General features: G+C 43.1%; 1 protein-coding gene and 1 non-coding gene across 3 annotated transcripts in view; one reads left to right on the top strand and one right to left on the bottom strand.

Moving 5' to 3' along the window:
• LOC105471299 (ubinuclein 2) overlaps positions 1-20072 on the top strand; it is a 100726-nt gene extending 80654 nt beyond the window's left edge. Inside the window, exon 19 of one of the 2 annotated variants that reach the window (XR_981071.3) lies at positions 18648-19856. Coding sequence is in view for 1 of the 2 variants with exons in the window: in XM_071094396.1 (XP_070950497.1) it covers positions 18648-18689 (42 nt within the window). In the remaining variant the exon portion in view is untranslated. Of the gene's footprint in view, positions 1-18647 lie in introns of both variants that reach the window. The other variant, XM_071094396.1, reaches the window with a different exon arrangement.
• LOC112424863 (U6 spliceosomal RNA) lies at positions 5455-5558 on the bottom strand. Its single transcript, XR_003015801.1, has one exon. It is a non-coding gene; the product is annotated as a U6 spliceosomal RNA (small nuclear RNA).
• Positions 20073-20362: the final 290 nt, after the last annotated feature.

Genomic DNA, 20362 nt, shown 5'->3' with positions numbered 1-20362 from the left:
CACTGCCCTCCATCCTGGGTGATTGTAAGTGTAAATACATGTGTGTGTACATACATGCATTAGAAAATACACAAAAGAGCATACACCCCAAAATGTAGAGTGGTGGTATTAGTACTTTTTCTTATTTTTCCTTTTACTTAAATATACTTTCTATGAATGGATAACATGAGTGTTGTTTTATGTAACAAATAGGTGACTTTTTGGTTGAAAAGAGGGAGAAAGAAATGGGAAGGGGCCTCTCCCTGTCTCATCACTGGAAGAAGGGGAAAGGAAGGAATATGTTTCTTCCACTCAGACCTTAGTAGATCCTAACACTGGATTTGGCTTGGAGGGAAAATACAATAAACGGCTCGATTGAAAATAAAGATGTGTTGGCCGGGTGCAGTGGCTCACGCCTGTAATCCCAGCACTTTGGGAGGCAGAGGCGAGCGGATCACTTGAGGTCAGGAGATCGAGACCAGCCTGGCCAACATGGTGAAACCCCATCTCTACTAAAAATACAAAAATTAGCTGGGCGTGGTGGTAGGCACCTGTAGTCCCAGCTACTCAGGAGGCTGAGGCAAGAGAATCGCTTGAACCCAGGAAGCAGAGCTTGCAGTGAGCCGAGATCGCGCCACTGCACTCCAGCCTGGGCGACAGAGCGAGACTCTGTCTCAAAAAAAAAAAAAAAAAAGAAAAGAAAGATGTGTTTTGCTTTGGGAGACTGAGGTGAGAGGATCACTCGAGCCCAGGAGGTTAAGGTTGCAGTGATCTATCCTGGGCAACAGAGCAAGACCGTGTGTCTAAAAAAAAAGTTTATATTTGGTAGGGAAAAAAAGTACAAAGTACATGGGGATATAATGCGTGCAAAGCAAATCTTCCTACCCACGGTCCCATCTTCCTTCCCCAGAGCAACCACCTATCAATTTCTCCAGTTAAAAGCAATGATACGTATCTGAGTTTGTAATATAAACTTAGCATACATAGCTGGGCACAGTGGTTACGCCTTTAATCCCAGCATTTTGGGAGGCCAAGGGAGGCAGATCACTTGAGGTCAGGAGTTTGAAACTAACCTGGCCAACATGGTGAAACCCCATCTCTACCAAAAATACAAAAAAATCAGCCGGGCATGGTGACGCATGTCTGCAATCCCAGATACTCAGGAGGCTGAGGCAGGAGAATCGCTTGTGCTTGGGAGGCGGAGGTTGCGGTGAGCCAAGATCGTGCTACTGCACTCCAACCTGGGCCACAGAGTGAGATTCCGTCTCAAAAGTAAATAAATACATAAACTTAGCATACATATACACTGTATCTAGCATTTTTAAGTTAATCTTGGAGGTTATTTCACAGTACATAGAGGTCTGTCTGGTTCTTTGAACAGCTTCATAGTATTCTATAGTTGTGATACCACTTATTGATGGGTGATTAGGTTACTATCAGAGGTAAACCACAATATCCTTTATATATTTGCCATCTGTATATAATGCAAATGGACAGTCAAAAGTTTGCTTTGCCATGGACAATAAATGATCTAACTAGATTTGAGTCTGTCTGAAATCTCTACCACTGCTTCCTATACATACAAAGCTTTGAGAAATACTTGAGAAAATCAGTCTTTTGTTTAAGATTTTTGATAATTGGAAACAGGCAGAAGAGATGCCTTTGAATTTAGTAAGGGTTGGGTTAATCGTGAGATCATACACTTTTCAAAGGACAATGACAATCTCTTCTCAGGCAGGCATACTCTGACATGTCATGAGTGTCCTTACTTCAGAAAACATCGGTCCTCCATACGTGCCTAGGCATAGTTTGGTTTTTCTCCTTCTGTATATTTGCCTCTCTTGTGTCTCTGTGTTTGTCCCTCCTTCATTTCCCCATCATCTTTTCTAGTGGGTGGCGTGGTGTGAAGAACAGGTTGACGGCAGACAGACGGGTTCACAGGACCCCATTGTGAAGCTGTGTCACTCTAGACAAGATGCTTTCCCTTTCAAGCCCATTTCCTCATCTGCACAGGGATGGGACCCCAGACGGGTGTGTTGTTCGGATTAGAGGCAAGGTATGGAAAGCACCTAGCGCAGTGCCTAGCACATAATAAGAGCTTATAAATGGTGGCTACTATTATTCTGTCTCTTGTCTTTTTACTTCTTAAATGTATGCTTCCTCTTGGTCCCCTAATTTCCCAAAAGTATAGAAGTGAAGTTATAGTGTTGTTTAAAAATCTGGTATATTTATTGCTTAAAGTACAGGCGTAGATAGATAGCAGTTAAAATTGTTTCATCACAGGTATCAGAAACTCCTGGCTGAAAAAGTCAAGGGAATCTTCTGGTTCATCTGAGTAGTCTTACAGATACACGGTTTAGTTGAAGCATCATGGAGTGACTCCATGTCACCAAGATCCAGCTCTGTCTGCTCTGCCATTCCGAGGACCTGGCTCCGCAGGGAGTCCATGATAGCCTCAGTCTCTCTTTCTGTAATCAAATGCGTGCTGTAGTTTCAAACTATATGTGAGTATGTGCTGTGGATAATTTCTACTTTGTACTCAAATGCAAAGTAATGCGTCAATCATATGCCTTGATTCATAGCACATTGTCATCATCAGTCAGCTCTAGAACTCATTCCCTCACTTCATTATCCATTAAGTTTCTCCTCTTCCTTAGTCCCCACTCTGCTCTGTCCCATAGTCTCCACCCTTACTTTTTTGATATGCGCCCCTTGTTTTGCAGGCATTCTTCAAAGTAAGTAGTATTGTGTTTATGTATACAATTCTAAGTCATACCAATGGTACTGTGATAGCCATGTTTCCTGTTTTCTACTTAGATGCATCCATGTTGCTGTGCGTCCATTCGGGGTGTTGCTTCTTACTGCTGCACAGATTCCCTAGTGTGCACGCACCACGTTATACACACCTGTTCCCCTCACAGTGGATAACTAGGTTATGTTCAATTCCTTATTACCAAAAACAAGGTGATAGTTAGTCTTCCCTTCTGTCAGTTGGGTGCTGATCTTTGCTCATTGTGCAATTGCATTTTGGTGTCTTGTTGTGGATATTAATCTCTTACCAGTTTTAGATGTGTCAGTTACTTTTGTCTGTTACCTGTCTTTTAACTTTGTCTGTGACATACTTTATTGAACAGAAATCCTTACTTTTTGATTAATCTACTTTTTGTCTTATGTTTGTGTTTGGGACAGTTTACTTATGAAATATTTCCATAGTCCTATACCACAAAGATAGCCTCCAGAATTTTCTCCTATGAGTGTTATAGTTTTGCCTTCACATTTTCATTTACAATCCATCTGGCATCTACCTTTGTATATTGTGTAATGTAGGGATCCAACTTTATTATTCTATGTTTAGTGAAGCAGTTTTCCCAATGCCACCTAACAGATCAATACTTCTCCCATTAATTTGTGGTACCATTTTTATCATATACCCAGTTGTCATATATGGAAAGATCTATTTTTGAGCTTTGTTCTGTTCCATTGCTTTTTTTATTTCCACACCAGTATCTTACTGTTTTCTATTACCATAGACTTTAACAATATGCCTTAATATCTAGTAAAGAGAGTCCCATCTTTGTTATTCTATGTTGGCCCAGCTAATTATGGATTTTTATTCTTCCATATAAATTTTAGAATAAACTGTCCACTTCCATTTAAAATCCAGTTGAAATATTGATTAGGATTGAATTTGCATTGAATTCACCTTCTTTGAGGCCTGTAGAGTGGTTTAAGGAGAATAATAGAATCTTTAAGTTACAGATTGTTTTGTGTGTCTTCCAATAAAGCTTTTAAAACTTCTCTATGAAGGTCTTGTTTATACATTAATTTCTAGGTATTTTATAGCTGTTGCTTCCGTGAATTGTATCTTATTCTTTGTTTTCTGATTTGTTGTCAGTACTAAGGAATGCTGTTGATCCTTTAAAGTTGATTTTATGTCCAGCAATTTTGCTAAACTGTTATTCTAATAACTCATCTGATTATTTTATTAGCTTTTCAATGGAAGTGATCATATAATGTACAAATAACGATGGTTTTATCTCTTTCAATTTCACATTTTACATCTTGTCTTAGAGCATTAGACTGATCCTTTAATACTATGCTAAACAGTAATGGGGAAAGTGGCATCTGTGTTCCATATTTTAATGGGAACATTAAAATCTTGTTCCTTATTGATCTAAGTCTTCTCCATTAAGTATGGTGTTATTCTAGATTTTTGGTATATAGTTTTTATGAACTTAAAGTTCTATTCCTAATTTTCTGGGAAGGTTGATTATATGCATGAGTTGAATTAGATCAAGTGCTTTTCCCATAATACCTATATATGATCAACACTGACAGAATTTTTTTTTCTTTTGAGACAGAGAGTTATGCTCTTGTTGCCCAGGCTGGAGTGCAGTGGCGCGATCTCAGCTCATTGCAACCTCCACCTCCCGGGTTCAAGCGATTCTCCTGCCTCAGCCTCCCAAGTAGCTGGGATTACAGGCGTGTGCCACCACGCCCAGCTAATTTTGTATTTTTAGTAGAGATGGGGTTTCACCATGTTGGTCAGGCTGGCCTTGAACTCCTGACCTCAGGTGATCCGCCTGCCTCAGCCTCCCAAAGTTCTGGGATTACAGGCGTGAGTCACCGCACCTGGCCCAGAAATTATTTTAGAAGTGTATTTGTGGCTGGATGCAGTGGCTCATGCCTGTAATCCCAGCACTTTGGGAGGCTAAGGCGGGTGGATCACAAGGTCAGGAGTTCGAGACTAGCCTGGCCAATATGGTGAAAGCCTGTCTCTACTAAAAATACAAAAATTGGCTGGGCGTGGTGGTGGGCGCCTGTAGTCCCAGTTACTGGGGAGTCTGAGGCAGGAGAATCACTTGAACCCAGGAGGCAGAGGTTGAAGTGAGCCAAGATCACGCCACTGCACTCCAGCCTGGACAACAGAGCGAGACTCTGTCTCAAAAAAATAAATAAAATAAAATAAAATAAAAAGTGTATTTGTGGAATTATTTATTTATTTATTTAGACATAGTCTCTGTCACCGGGGCTGGAGTGCTACGGTATGATCTCAACTCACTGCAACCTCTGTCTCCCGGGTTCAAGCTAGTGTCCTGCCTCAGCCTCCCAAGTAGCTGGAATTATAGGCATGTGCCATCGCACCCAGCTAATTTTTGTATTTTTAGTAGAAACAGGGTTTCACCATGTTGGCCAAGATGGTCTCAAACTCCTGACTTCAAGGGATCTGCCCATCTTGATCTCCCAAAGTGCTGGGATTACAGACGTGAGCCACCATGCCCGGCCAGTTTTTAATTGTTTGTAATCTCCTGTGTGTTTGTTTCTGTTTTCATGCTGTGCTTTGTTTAGATGCATCATCTTACTCTTAATCAGTCTTGCCATTCTTCCTTCTCCATAACTTTTCAAAGAACCATGAATGTTTTTGGATGCATATATGTTCATTATGGTTGTATCTTTTTGATATAATATCTTTTTAAAAATATGGAACGCTTCACGAATTTGTGTATCATCTTTGTGCAGGGGCGGTGCTAATCTTTGTATCATTCCAGTTTTAGTATATGTGCTGCTGAAGCGAGCACTGATACAATGTTCTTTTACCAATATGATGTCCCTCATTTTTCTTTGTGACTTTTTCCCTGTCTGGTATTAAATTTAATATCCAGATATCTATACCCCAAATAGTATCTCGTTGTATGAATATGTCACAGTTTACCCATTCATCAGTTGACAGACACTTGGACTGTTTCCACTTTTTAGCTATTATGAATAATGCTCCTATTAACACTTGTGCACAAGTTTTTATGTGGATATATGTTTTCAGTCCTCTTAGGTATAGACCTGGGAGTGGAATTGCTGGGTTTCATGGTAACTATGTTTCATTTGAGGAATTATCAAGCTCTTTTCCACAGTAACCAAACCATTTTACATTCCCACCAGCAATGTATAAGAGTTCCAGTTCTGGCCGGGCACAGTGGCTCAGGCCAGCCACGGTGGCTCACACCTGTAATCCCAGCACTTTGTGGGGCAGAGGCAGGCAGATCACCTGAGGTCAGGAGTTCGAGACCAGCTTGGCCAACATGGTGAAACCCCATCTCTACTAAAAACACAAAAATTAGCCAGGCGTGGTGGCAGGTACCTGTAATCCCAGCTACTGGGGAGGCTGAGGCAGGAGAATTGGTTGAACCTGGGAAGCAGAGGTTGCAGTGAGCTATCGCGCCATTGCACTCTAGCCTGGGGGACAAGAGCGAGACTTAATCTAAAAAAAAAAAAAAGAGTTCCAGTTCCTCTACATTCTCATCAGCATTTGTCATTTTTCATTTTTTAAATTATGGCTGTCATCTCCCAGTGGGTATAAGTGGTATCTTGTTATTCTTTTGATTTGAATGTTCATAATGACTAATGGTGTTGAACATCTTTTCATGTGCTTAGTAAGTTCTTAGTATATGAAGTATAATATACTTATATGAAGTATAAAAGTACTTATTCCAGGAGAGTTTTCAGAGAGGCTTCTGTGCTGGTTTTAAACTTGTTAAAACCTTGTATGTCTGAAAGTATCATCTTTGCTTCTTCACATTTAAATAATAGTTTAATGGGATGTAATTTTCTAGGTTCTTTTCCTTCATCACTTAGAAATATAATTTTATGGCCATATACGGTGGCTCATGCCTATAATCCCAGCACTTTGGGAGACCGAGGCAAGCAGATCAGCCTGGCCAACATGGTGAAAACCCATCTCTACTACAAATACAAAACTTAGCTGGGCATGGTGGCAGGGGCCTGTAATCCCAGTTGCTCGGGAGGCGGAGTCTAGAGAATCACTTGAACCCAGGAAGCAAAGGCTGCAATGAGCAGAGATCGCGCCACTGCACTCCAGCCTGAATGGCAAGAGTGAAACTCTGTCTCAAAAAAATAAAATTATATATATATAAAAATATAAATTAAAAAATGTGTGTGTATATATATATAGTTTCATTGCTTTTTTGTCTCTAATTTTTCTGTTAGGAAGACTAATGCCAATCCAATTTTTATTCTTTTGTGAACTATATTCCTTCTTTCTGTAAGCTTTTAGAATTTTGTTTTCTTTTTTTTTTTTTTTTTTTGGTCTTCGATGTTCCTAAATTTCTTTTTTTTTTTTTGAGATGGAGTCTTACTCTGTCACCCAGGCTGGAGTGCAATGGTGTGGTCTTGGCTCACTGCAACCTCTGCCTCCTGGGTTCAAGCAATTCTCCCACCTCAACCTCCCGAGTAGCTAGGACTACAGGCCAGTGTTCCTAAATTTCATTACAGTATGGCAAAGTTTAGATTTTTCCTTCTCTATTCTGTTTGATGTTCCACAAGACCTTTGCATTGCGATCTTTTTATCATTAATCTTTATTATTATTATTTGAGATAGGGTCTTGTTCTGCCATCCAAGCTGGAGTGCACAGCTCACTGCAACCTCCACCTCCCAGGCTCAACTGATCCTCCCAACTCAGCCTCCCAAGTAGTTGGAACTATATGGTGCACACCACCACACCCAGCTAATTTTTAATTTTTTTTAGAGACAGGGTCTCACTACATTGCCCAGTCTGGTCTCAAAATTAATCTTTAAAACTTCACACTTAAGCTTTTTTTTCTTTTTTTTTTTTTTGACTCCCAGCATGAAATACACACACTTAAAATTTTTTAATACATTCTCTTTCTTACATCCATTTTTTCTTTTTCTGGAACTTGTATTAGGCAGATATTGACACTAATATTTTCCATCTCTCTTAAACGTTCTTTGGTATTTTCCATCTCCTTATTACTTTTCGGTACCTTCTAGAAAAATTTCTTCAGCTGATTTATTATTCATTTTTCAGCTATTCTTGTTTTTTTTTTTTGTTTTTTTTTTTTTTTTGAGACACAGTCTCGCTCTGTTGTCCAGGCTGGAGTGCAGTGGCACAATCTTGGCTCACTGCAACCTCCACCTCCTGCATTCAAGTGATTCTCCTGCCTCAGCCTCCCAAGTAGCCAGGATCACAAGTGCCCGCCACCATACCCAGCTAATTTTTGCATTTTTAGTAGAGATGGGGTCTCACCATGTTGGCCAGGCTAGTCTCAAACTCCTGACCTCGGGTGAGCCACCCACCTTGGCCTCCCAAAGTGCTGGGATTACAGGCATGAGCCACCGCATGCAGCCCAACTATTATTTTTTTTATCCACGCTACTGAGTTTGTTACCAACTTCATATCAGTGTTTCCACTGGATTCTGTGCCACTGCTTGTTCCTCGTTACCATCCTCTTATCTCTCTGAGGATCTTTGTTGTGCTTATTTTAGAGTCCTGATTTGTGTAGGACAGTTTGTCTCCTTTGATGTGATTGTACTCTTAAAATATCTGGTGATTTTAACCTCCGAGCTTGTTTTTCCCTGAGCTTATCAGCTTCCTTAGCTGGTGACATACAGTCAGGGGCATGGGCAAGGTCCAGCCCCCAGCCTGTGCTTTAGCAAGTGGGCTGGGAGCACCAGCAGCCTTTCCTAGAGCAAACTTCCAGGCACCTGAGTCAGACCTGAACTTAGACTGTGGGTCTGATTGTGCAGTTTACTGTTTTCTACCAACTTGCTCATGGTGGCTTATTTCTCTGTGTATTTAGTGATTTTTGTATGATATATCCCTGCACTTCAGAACTTTATGGACATTCCTTGAGGCCTGGATATTTTGTTTGTTTGTGTTTTTAAGACAGTGTTTCACTGTATGCCCAGGCCAGAATGCAGTAACATGATCATTTCTTACTGCAGCCCTGACCACCTTGGCTCAAGTGATCCTCCCACCTCAGCCTCCCAAATAGTTGGGCCTGCAGGTGCGTGCCACCACACCCAACTAATTTTTTAAAAATTTGAGGCCTGGATTTAAAGAAGAAGGATTTCTTCTTTAGAAAGGACTTGCTTTAGAGTCCTCTCCTTTAGAGAGGACTCGCTTTGCTTCTTCCAGTTTCCTAGGGACATTACTGACCCAAGACTGACCCTTTCAAATTAATTTTCAGCTTAGGATCTCTGGGCTGCGAAGTTAGGATGGATTTCAGCCACAAACTCATGCAAGTGGTAAGAGCTGGTGGTTAAAGACTCCTGTGGGCAGTTCTCTGGCTGGTGGTTAAGGACTCCTGTGGGGGGTTTTCCACTCTGCCACCCACCCAACACTGCAGTCAAGGCAGAAAAGCTTCTTCTCAGCAAGGTCAGGGATGCTTTTTTCATTCTCAGCAATTTCCTGTCTTTGAGGCCCCAGCATTAGGCAAGAGTGCAAGAATCTTTTTTTTTTTTTTTTGAGATGGAATGTTGCTCTGTTGCCCAGGGTGGAGTTCAGAGGTGCAATCTCAGCTCACTGAAACCTCTTGCCTCCCGGGCTCAAGCAATTCTCCTGCCTCAGTCTCCCGAGTAGCTGGGATGACAGGTGGGCACCACCATGCCTGGCTAATTTTTGTATTTTTAGTAGAGATGGGGTTTCGCCATGTTGGCCAGGCTGATCTCGAACTCCTGACCTCCAGCAATCTGCCATCCTTGGCTTCCCGAAGTGCTGGGATTACAGACATGAGCTGGGATTACAGGCATGAGCCTTGATCTGCTGTCCCACCATGCCTGTCTGGGGCCTTCTTTCCTTTTGGTTGCCTGAGGCAAATTAAAAATCCAGATTCTAAAGCCAGTTGCGCAGATGCCCACCTGTAGTCCCAGCTACCTTGGAGGCTGAGGCAAGAGGATTGCTTGAGCCCAGGAGTTCAAGTCCAGCCTGGGCAACATAGCAGACACTCCATCTCTAAAAAATAAAAAATGATAAGAAATTCCAGCCTCTAGGCCACCAGGGATTACCATAGGCCCTCAAGGCAAACACCGCTGTTCCTTTCTCCTTCCAGGCCCTCCTTCTCTGACCTCCAGTTATTCTGGTCTTCTTTACTTCCCTGTTAGCTCAGTCATGCTTTAAAGTATTTTTTTATGTATTTATTAAAATTTCACCCAACACTCAAAGTAGTCTCTATTGACAGAGATTTCTCTGCACATCTAATTATCCATAATTTCAAAAACAAAAATTCTGACCAGGCGCGATGGCTCATGCCTATAATCCCAGCAGTTTGGGAGGCTGAGGCGGGCAGATCACCTGAGGTCAGGAGTTTGAGACCAACCTAGCCAACATGGTGAAACCCCGTCTCTACTAAAAATACAAACATTAGCCGGGCGTGGTGGCGGGTGCCTGTAGTCCCAGCTACTCAGGAGGCTGAGGCAGGAGAATCGTTTGAACTGGGAGGCAGAGGTTGCAGTGAGGCGAGATGACAATACTGCACTCCAGCCTGGGCGACAGAGACTCTGTCTTAAAAACAAAACAAAATTTCACCCAACACTTTAAGCTAGCCTATATTGACAGAGATTTATCTGCACGGCTAATTTTCCATAATGTCAAAAACAAAAATTCTGGCAAAGTGCTGGGATTTTAGTCACAGTGGCTCATGCCTATAATCCCAACACCTAGGGAGGCCGAAGTGGGCGGATCACTTGAGGTCCGATGTTAGAGACCAGCCTGGCCAACATGGTGAAACCCCATCTCTACTAAAAATACAAAAATTAGCCAGGTGTGTTAGTGGGCACCTGTAATCTGAACTACTCAGGAGGCTGAGGCAGGAGGATCACTTGAAGCCGGGAGGCGGAGGTTGCAGTGAGCCAAGATCATGCCACTGCACTCCAGCTTGGGCGACAGGGTGAGACTCCATCTCAAAAAAAAAAAAAGAAAAAGAAAAGAAAAACATCCTCTATATATTTTATATAAAAAGTCATATTAACGTAAGGATGTAATATATAAATATGTAATAATTCTGTATTAGCTATGCCTTCACACAGCCCGCTTCCTAAGTCAGGCTGTCATGAGGCACCTGCGGCACATCAGGTATCCTGGTGTGAGGAAGGGGTTACTTTTTATAATGACAATTTCTTTTACTAAAATGGGACTCTTTCTGTGTCAGTTTCACCAGAGACCCCAAAGGCTGAGAACAAAACAGTAGGTGCCAAGTACTTCCACATTCTAAAGGCAGGAGGAGCTGGATCACCTTCGCAGCTCATGCTGAGATTGTAAAACCATTAGCTCCACATTGGGAAGGATTAGCCTGGCATCCACATCCTGGCCTTGGCGGAATGTGAGAGGATTGCTTTGGAGCAGTTGTCTGTGTGCTGGACATGGCCCTTCTCCCTAGGCAGGAGGGGGTGGGTGCCTCATCTTCAGCTCATGCTAAATAATGGAGCACTTCAAGAGGACCTTTTGGAAAGTGTGACATGTCTTCTGGAGTTTGAGGGACACGCGGACTGGGATTTGACTCCCTGTCGGTGGCTAGCCCCTGGATATGGCCGCCTTTGGCGTGGTTCGCACTCTCAGAGTTCCTGCAGGCCTGCCATGGTTTTCTAGAAAGGGAGGCGGCCTTGTTCCAGGCAAAGGGAACACCGGAGGGATGGGGTAACCTCAGTGGAGGGGAGGACTTCTGGAGCCTAAGGGGCTGGGCAGGTATCCTAGTGTCCAGCTGGAGAAGGTGTAGCCTCCGGGGGACAGCAGGTGGCCTGGGGGTGGAGACTCTGCAGAACCCATGAGAAGACACCTAGGAGAAAAGAAGCACCATTTGGAATCTGTCACTCCCCGACTCAACTCATGGAGTGAAACCTGACCTTCCTTCCCCTGCTTCCCCAGGACAGCAGCAGGCCAGGGACACCAGCCAGCGAGGCCGGAGGAGGCAGTATGAGAAAGAGGAATGACACTGACCGTGACCCCACACACTCCAGGCTGGAGAAGGAGAGAGGCTTTCAAGTCAATGACATTTGAAGTTTTGAGATGACACTGGATAAGACTGACTAATACCTAGAAAAGGAGACTTTTCTTTTTTTCTTTTTTTTTTCTTTTTTTGTTTTTGAGACAGAATCTTGTGTCACCCAGGCTAGAGTGCAGTGGCGTAATCTCGGCTCACTGCAACCTCTCCCTCCCAGGTTCAAGTGATACTCTTGCCTCAGCCTCTGGAGTAGCTGGGACTGTAGACACATGCCACTACGCCTGGCTAATTTGTGTATTTTTAGTAGAGATGGGGTTTCATCATGTTAGCCAGGCTGGTCTTGAACTCCTGACCTCAGGTGATCCACCCACCTCAGCTTCCCAAAGTGCTGGGATTACAGGCATGAGCCACCGCGCCCAGCCAAGACTATTTTTTAATAAAACAAAAACAAAACAAAACAAGAAACTCTTTAACCTGTTTGTTACCCAAAAGAGGCTGGAAAAACTATAAATGTCATCCAGGCCTAGGAAAGAACATATCATTACAACTGATTTGTAGGGGCACTCCTGAGAAAGCAAAGTTATTTTTTGTTCATACCTTAGCTCCTTCAGCAAAAGGCTGCATGGGAGTGTAGAAGGACAGGTCAGGGAAACAGGTGGGCCATGTCCCCTGGCCCTCTTGGCCCACTTCCAGGCCAGGGCAATCTAAGCCAGCAATGGGAAGATGTTTCATTGGAACTTTGGAGTTTTCATGTTATACCATCTGGACTTTTGCTTTTTTTTGAGACGGAGTCTCACTCTGTCGCCAGGCTGGAGTGCTGTGGCGTCCCACCACACCCAGCAAATTTTTGTATTTTTAGTATAGACGGGGTTTCACCATGTTGGCCAGGATGGTCTCGATCTCAATCTCCTGACCTCACGATCTGCCCACCTTGGCCTCCCAAAGTGCTGGGATTACAGGCGTGAGCCACCGTGCTCGGCTGGATTGTTTTTAAACAACCAAAGAGGAAGATTGTTCTGCTATTTCCTGGAAGGGCTGTGTAAACCACCCCCGGTTTCACACAGGACAGAAAGAAGTCACCCAGGAAGCTGACAAGTGGCAGTGATGAGAAGGAATCGCTCACTCTCTCCTTGCATCCAGCAGGTCCAACTTGCCTGTTATGAGCTTCATAATATTCTGAGTATTATCATGTACTGCAGTTTCCATGCCGCAGGATGTCATCAGTGGGTTCACTCGATTAAAAGCAAGACCTTCAAATAACAGAAACTACCATGTAATGGAAAGAAGCCATGAAAAATCTCATATACAAGAATTGTTGGCCGGGTGCAGTGGTTCATACCTGTAATCCCAGCACTTTAGGAGGCCAAGGTGGGCAGATCACTTGAGGTCAGGAGTTTGAGCTCAGCCTGGCCAACATGGTGAAACCTTGTCTCTACCAAAAAATACAAAAATCAGCTGGGTGTCAAATTCAAAATTAATCACCTAGTTTTCTTTTACAAAAGAGTCAAGCATTTCTCATATACTGAGCTCTCCTTTGATGACAAGAGGCTGTCAGGAGTGTGCTGCCCTGAGGTTCACAGCATATTTTTGGCAATCAGGTTTCGTTCCCAAATTTTTGTATGCTACTCTCCGTATTACAAGGACTAGAATTATGGAAACTGCATTTCTTAATATCTCTTGCCTGCAAGCTTCTGGACTGAATTTTTTTTTTTTTTTTTTTGAGACAGAGTCTCACTCTTATCACCTAGGCTGGAGTTCAGTGGCGTGATCTCGGCTCATTGCAACCTCCACCTCCCAGATTCAAGTCATTCTCCTGCCTCAGCCTCCTGAGTAGCTGGGATTACAGGAGCCCGCCACCACGCCTGGCTAATTTTGGTATTTTTAGTAGAGATGGGGTTTCACCATGTTGGCCAGGCTGGTCTCGAATAGATGTGATTTTTTTGTACTCATGCAAGTTCTCGTAGGTGCAAGGAAAAAGTGGTATTATTATTTTGGAGGCCATGGTAGACCTAAAATCCCACAGTAGCCTCCAAGTGATCCATTAGCCCCATCTCAGTGCTTTGGGGCCTCTGCCATCAACAGGGGTTTCCTGCATTTTCCTGACCTGGGTGATAGAAGCAACCAACCTCCCGTACTCTGAAGCACTGTGTGGTGGCAGGCTCCCCCTAGCCCCTAATTCCCGCTGCCGTTCTTATGATGTCATAAGCATTTAAATACCCTGCACTCAATTCCTGTCTGCTTGAAAGGCCTACAGTGGTTCCCTTTTTCTTGCTAAACCCAGACTAATATGGATGCCTAGCTGATATTTGGGAAAAAATGGAGATCCTTAATGGGTCTCTTTAAGTTAAAAATTTTTTTAAGGTTTAATTAGACATGAACTGCCAATTTTAAAAGAAACTTATACTATGAAGAGAGAAATTTGAAAAATGAATGTTTAGAAATGTTTATCACTGTGCAATTTTGTTGCCTGAAATAATGTGCTAAAGATTTTTCAGAATATGGCTGGCTGCGGTGGCTCACGCCTGTAATCCCAGCACTTTGGGAGGCTGAGGCAGGCAGATCTCCTCAGGTCAGAAGTTCGAAACCAGCCTGGCCAATATGGCGAAACCCTGTCTCTACTAAACATACAAAAATTACCCGGGCACAGGCAGGAGAATCACTTGAACCTGGGAGGCAGAAGTTGCAGTGAGCCGAGATTGCACCATTGCACTCCAGCCTGGGCGACAGAGTGAGACTATGTCTCAAAAAAATAAATAAACAAATAAGATTTTTCAGAACAATGAAACATGCTGAATTACGTTGTTGTCAATAAAATACACAATAATCTTTCTTTACTGAGAGAAATTAGGACTTTTTTTAGTGTTGATAAAAATATTTTCAAAAATATTTTCAAAACATTTTCAAAACATTTCAAAAATGTTTTTAAAACATTTCTATTTTTTCATATTTTATAATGCTTCAGTAGTAAATGTATATAATTTAAAAATAAATACAAAGGCTTACAGGGGAGTGACAAGACTTTCACTGATACGAGTACATAATTAAAAAGTTTAGAAATCACTCTTTTTTTTTTTTGAGACAGTCTTGCTCTGTCACTCAGGCTGGAGTGCAATGGCGCGATCTTGGCTCACTACAACCTCTGCCTCCTGGGTTCAAGTGATTCTCTTGCCTCAGCCTCCTGAGTAGCTGGGATTACAGGCGCCCGCCACCACGCCCGGCTAATGTTTTGTATTTTTAATAGAGATGGGGGTTCACCATGTTGGCCAGGCTAGTCTCGAACTCTTGACATCAAGCGATCCACCTGTCTCGGCCTCCCAAAGTGCTGGGATTTGAGGCATGAGCCACCGTGCCTGGCCGAAATCACTGCTTTCAGACACAACATCTATAGCATCACACTCAACAGAAATGCATGCACACACATATACTCTGATGTGTACTCATTTTCATCAGTCCTGACACTTGCCCTCCAAAATCTCCCCCCAATTATGGTAGCACATCCAGGTTGCCAGTCCTTGCTGTAGTTGAAGAGTAAAGATGGGGCCCTCGGAGTCTGTCCCCACAGTTTCACTGGGCATAGTAAACTGTTGTCCCAGAACTTCTTTACCTTCACACAAGGCTTGAAGGACAGGATGAGGAGACCTGACAATGGCTGGGGAGTGAAGGTAGGGTTTCTCTAGTTAAAAACATGGGCATTGCACTGGGCGCGGTGGCTCACGCCTGTAATCCCAGCACTTTGGGAGGCTAAGTGGGGTGGATCACTTGAGGCCAGGGGTTTGAGACCAGCCTGGTCAACATGGAGAAACCCCATCTCTACTAGGAATACAAAAATTAGCCGGGCATGGTGGCATGTACCTGTAGTCCCAGCTACTCGGGAGGCTGAGGCAGGAGAATCGCTTCAACCCAGGAGGCAGAGTTTGCAGTGAACCAGGATCTGCCTGGGCAACAGAGCAAGACTCTGTCTCAAAACAAACAAACAAACAAACAAAAAATGGGCATTGCCCCATACAGCATATGTGCACACACATGTTGAAAATGGCAGAACCCTCCTATCATTTGCCTCTCAGCTCAAATATCACTTTCTCAGGAAGGACCTCCAGAACACATTACAAAGCAGCAGGTCCAGTCCCCACAGCCCTGGCTTTATTTTTCCCCATAGCACACATCACGCTTTGACAAACTTTGTTTTACTTGTTATTTATCATTGTCTGCCCGTCTCTCGAACAGAAGCTTTGTGAAGATAGGAACTTTTACCTGTTTTGCTTGCTCTGATTTCCTTAGCACCTAAAAGAGTGCCTAACTCATAGCAGGTGTGCAGTAAAATTCATTGAATGATAAAATATTTGCCTTCCCAGGCTTCCTTGAAGCCAAGACATGGGCACATCACCCAGGCCATGCCAATTAGAACCACCCACTTGAGAACATGACCCAGATGATGACTTAGACTCATCCTGGCACACATGGGAGCAGAGAAGCCAGCCACTGCCAGTGTGCTGCAGCAGTAGCTTTGGTGCAGGTGTCCAGGTCTGGCCCAGGGCCACTGTGTCAGCATTGCAAACTGTGGTGACTGTGCCTGGGGATGTTTTCACTGGACCAGATCTGTGGCAGGATTTTGGGTGAGGTTGTTGGCTATGTCACTCCCAAGCCTGGTCTCTAGCCTTACCATAAAATTGTGAGAAGCACCCTGCATCCTTTTAATAAACGTATTTTCTTCTTCTTCTTTTCTTTTTATTTTATTTTATTTGTTTATCTTTTTTGAGACGGAGTTTCACTTTTGTTGCCCAGGCTGGAGTGCAATGGCGCAATCTTAGCTTACCGCAACCTCTGCCTCCCGGGTTCAAGCGATTATCCTGGCTCAGCCTCCTGAGTAGCTAGAATTACAGGCATGTGCCACCACACCCAGCTAATTTGTATTTTTAGTAGAGACGGGGTTTCTCCATGTTGGTCAGGCTGGTCTCAAACTCCCAACCTCAGGTGATCCGCCCACCTCAGCCTCCCAAAGTGTTGGGATTACAGGCGTGAGCCACCGTACCCAGCCCAGAGCCAACATTTTATTATTTACTCTGTGTATTAGTCTATTTTGTGTTACTATCAGAGAATACCGCAGACTAGGTAATTTATAAAGAAAATTTATTTATCATAATTCTGGGGGCTGGGAAGTCCAATATCAAGGTGCTGGCATCTGGTGAGGGCCTTTGTGTTATGTCAGAAGGCAGAAGGACAAGAAAGCAAAAGGGGCCCAAACTCACTTTTATAACAAGCTCACTCTAGTGACAACGAACACTCTGCAATAACAATAGTAATGTACTCTGTCCTCATGACCTAATCACTTATTAGGCCTCACCTCCCAACACTTGCACTAGGAACCTAGTTTCCAACATATGAACTTTGGGGGATACATTAAAACCATAGCACTCTGCCTGAATGAACTAATAGCATAGAATGGAAGGTAAGAGTCTTCTGGCAGTTCAGTAAATCCAGAATTCTTATCACCCGTTACCACAACAGTTATTGAAGACTTATTTCCAGAAAATTATCCCATTTCTTCAGGGCTGGCTAAAATCTGCTGCATCTTAGAAAACTGCTTGAATTTCTATCACAAGGAGAATAACTGATAGAATTCTCCCTAATCCCTCCTGTGTATTTGCCCTTTAAAACCATATACTTGTGAGCTAGAGGTTGATAAACATGAGTGTGAGTGGGACAGATTAATTCATTATCCTTAAGTTATATAGTTTCCTCTTCTGTTGACTCTGGAAGTGTCAAGATTCCAGCTAGGGCTTGAAATATTATATCAAAAGGAGCTGTATTCATCTATTTTCACCCTGCTATAAAGAACTACCTGAGACTGGGTAATGTATAAAGAAAAGAGCTTTAATTGATTCACAGTTCCACATGGCTAGGGAGGCCTTGGGAAACTTAAAATCATGAGGGAAGGTGAAGAGGAAGCAAGGCACGTCTTACATGGTGTCAGGGGACAGAGTGAAGGGGGAAGTGCCACACTTTAAAACCATCAGCTCTCATAAGAAATCACTATCATGAGAATAGCAAGGGGGAAATCCACCCTCATGATCCAATCACCTTCCACGAGGCCCTTCCCTTGACATGTGGGGATTACCATTTGACATGAGATTTTGGTGGGGACACAGAGCCAAACCATATCAGGGGCCACAGCTAGAGCCAGTGGACCCTGACAGGGACCTAGGACAGAAGAGCTGCTAGAGTGAGAAGTCCTGACTGAGCAGTTGCATCCTGGCTCACGTGGAAGATGAGACATAGGTCATCTAGCTTGTACTGGGAAAGAGTCCAGGGAAAATTAGGATGAATCATGACTCACACCAAAGATGAACCAGCATCAGCATTATGAAACTCACAAAAACATGTTAAATCAGAAATCAGATAGTCAGGTATGGTGGCACATGCCTGTAGTCCCTGCTATTCAGGAGGCTGAGGCAGGAGGATTGCTTGAGCTGGGGCGGTCGAGGCTGCAGTGAGCTATGATCATACCACTGCATTCCACAACAGACTGAGACCCTGTCTCAAGAAAAAAAAAAAAAAAGGAAAAGAAATTAGAAACCTGTCAGTAGAAACTAAAGATTAAACTCAAATGCAGAGGTTTTTAGCAGCAATTTAAAAATAATGAACTTCAGGCAGGCCGTGGTGGCTCACACCTGTAATCCCAGCATGTTGGGAGGCTGAGATGGGAGGATTGCTTGAGCCCAGGCATTTGAGACCAACCTGGGAAATATAGCAAGATCCAATCTCTGTATATATATTTTTTTGTAATTATAAACTTCAAGGCCAAAGGCAGAAATTAGTGTGAAATAAAGCCAGGGAACGATTTAGAGGTCAGTATGGCCAGTTGCTGTGGCAAAATATTTTTTTTTTCAAAAATAAGACTTGTTTCTTTTTTCTTACAGGGGCCTTGCCTTAGAGATGTCTCTGAACAATTTGGACCCTGACAACAAGGGTAAAGGAGAAATTGGAATACTCTTGTGATTCCCCCAGTCAACCACTGTTCCAGTTGCTCATCTGCTGAGACAGCAGTTCTTGACCCCAGCTACACATTAAGCTTGAAAAAAAGAATATTACTGTTGCCTGGACCCTAGCCCAACTTGTGAATCAGAATTTCTGGGAGTGGGTCCCAGTCACTGGTGTTTTTGAAAGTTTCCCTGGGTAATTCTAATGTATATTCAGCACTGAGCCCCACTGGCCTGACACTTTCATTCCCACTGAAACAGAAGTAATCCACTACAGAGAAGAGAAGGTTGTTCCATTCTAAGCCATAGGAGTTTTTAGTTATCATAGCTCCAAACCCATAGGAACTGGCAGGAGAGCATTCTTACATGGGCGATGGAGGTAAGAGCTTCAGGAAGTCTCCGAACATCTTGTCCCAGTATGTTTCTACTTGTACAGCTATTCAAAATGAGGGCCAAACCCTTCTTTGGAATCCAACTTTGCTCTAGGCTGGTTGGCTGCCCCCAGACCAGGATTTAGCACCCACAAACTGAGAATGTGATCAGAGGATTGGGGCCACTAACATAACTGGAAAGGAAAAGCAGAAAAACATTCTCCCAAATCCTGTTCCATTAATTCACCAAATAGCTGTGGCCATGGCTGGAAAGGTACCAAGGTGCAATGATTAAGAACTCTAGCTTTGGGGTGAGATAGTCCTGGGTTCTCATGCTGGCTCCACAAGGCCCACAAGTTGTGCACTCTGGGCAAGGCACCATATGAGCCTGAAGTCCCCAACTCCCCCACCACCAAAAATCCTCAGAAGAGAGTTGTCTTGTAGTCAAGCCCTTACAACACCTCTCATATTATAAGGTGCCCTCTCAATTACTTGGAAAAATAACTATTTGCTTCAAATGTACATCACCTTAGATGACCTCAATTAATGCAAGTTTGGGGTATCTATAGAGGCCAAAAATCAAACAAAATCAGTTTTTTAAGTGACAGAGAAATTTTTCAATTTTTAAGTGTATGAGAAATTCAGAACATTTATCATTCTTAACTATGTTTTAAGTGTTAAGTATATTTTCATTGTTGTAAAATAGATCTCCAGATCTTGTAGAACTGAAACTGTGTACTCATTAAACAACTCCTTTTTGCCTCTTACCTCCAGCTCCTGGTAACCACCATTCAACTCTCTCTATCTATGACTCTGACAACTGTAGATACCTCATATAAGTGAAATCATGTAGTATTTGTCCTTCTGTGACTGGCTTATGTCACTTAGTGTAATGTCTTCAAGGTTAGTCATGTTGTTTGTCATGTGACAGGATTTCCTTCCTCTGTAAGGCTGAATATTACATGCTGTGGATAGAGCACATTTTATTTATCCATTCATCCATTGATGGACACGTGGGCTGTTTCCACCTCTTGGCTATTGCGAATAATGCTGCCATGAATGAATGTGGGTGTACAAATATCTGTGTGAGTTTCTACTTTCAATTCTTTTGGATATATACCCAGAAGTGGGGCTGTTGAATCTTATGGTAGTTCTATTTTTAATTTTTCAAAGAACTGCCATACAGTTTTCCATAGCGGTTGCACCATTTTACAATACCACTGTTGGGTTTTTCTCACACCTCTTCAACACCAAATGAGGGTACTTGTTTTTTTCCCTTCCTGA

This window comes from Macaca nemestrina, chromosome 4 (genome assembly GCF_043159975.1).
Source record: "Macaca nemestrina isolate mMacNem1 chromosome 4, mMacNem.hap1, whole genome shotgun sequence".
Lineage (NCBI taxonomy): Eukaryota > Metazoa > Chordata > Mammalia > Primates > Cercopithecidae > Macaca > Macaca nemestrina.
The sequence above is the reverse complement of the archived record's forward strand: the minus strand, read 5'-3'. Positions and strand labels throughout refer to the sequence as shown.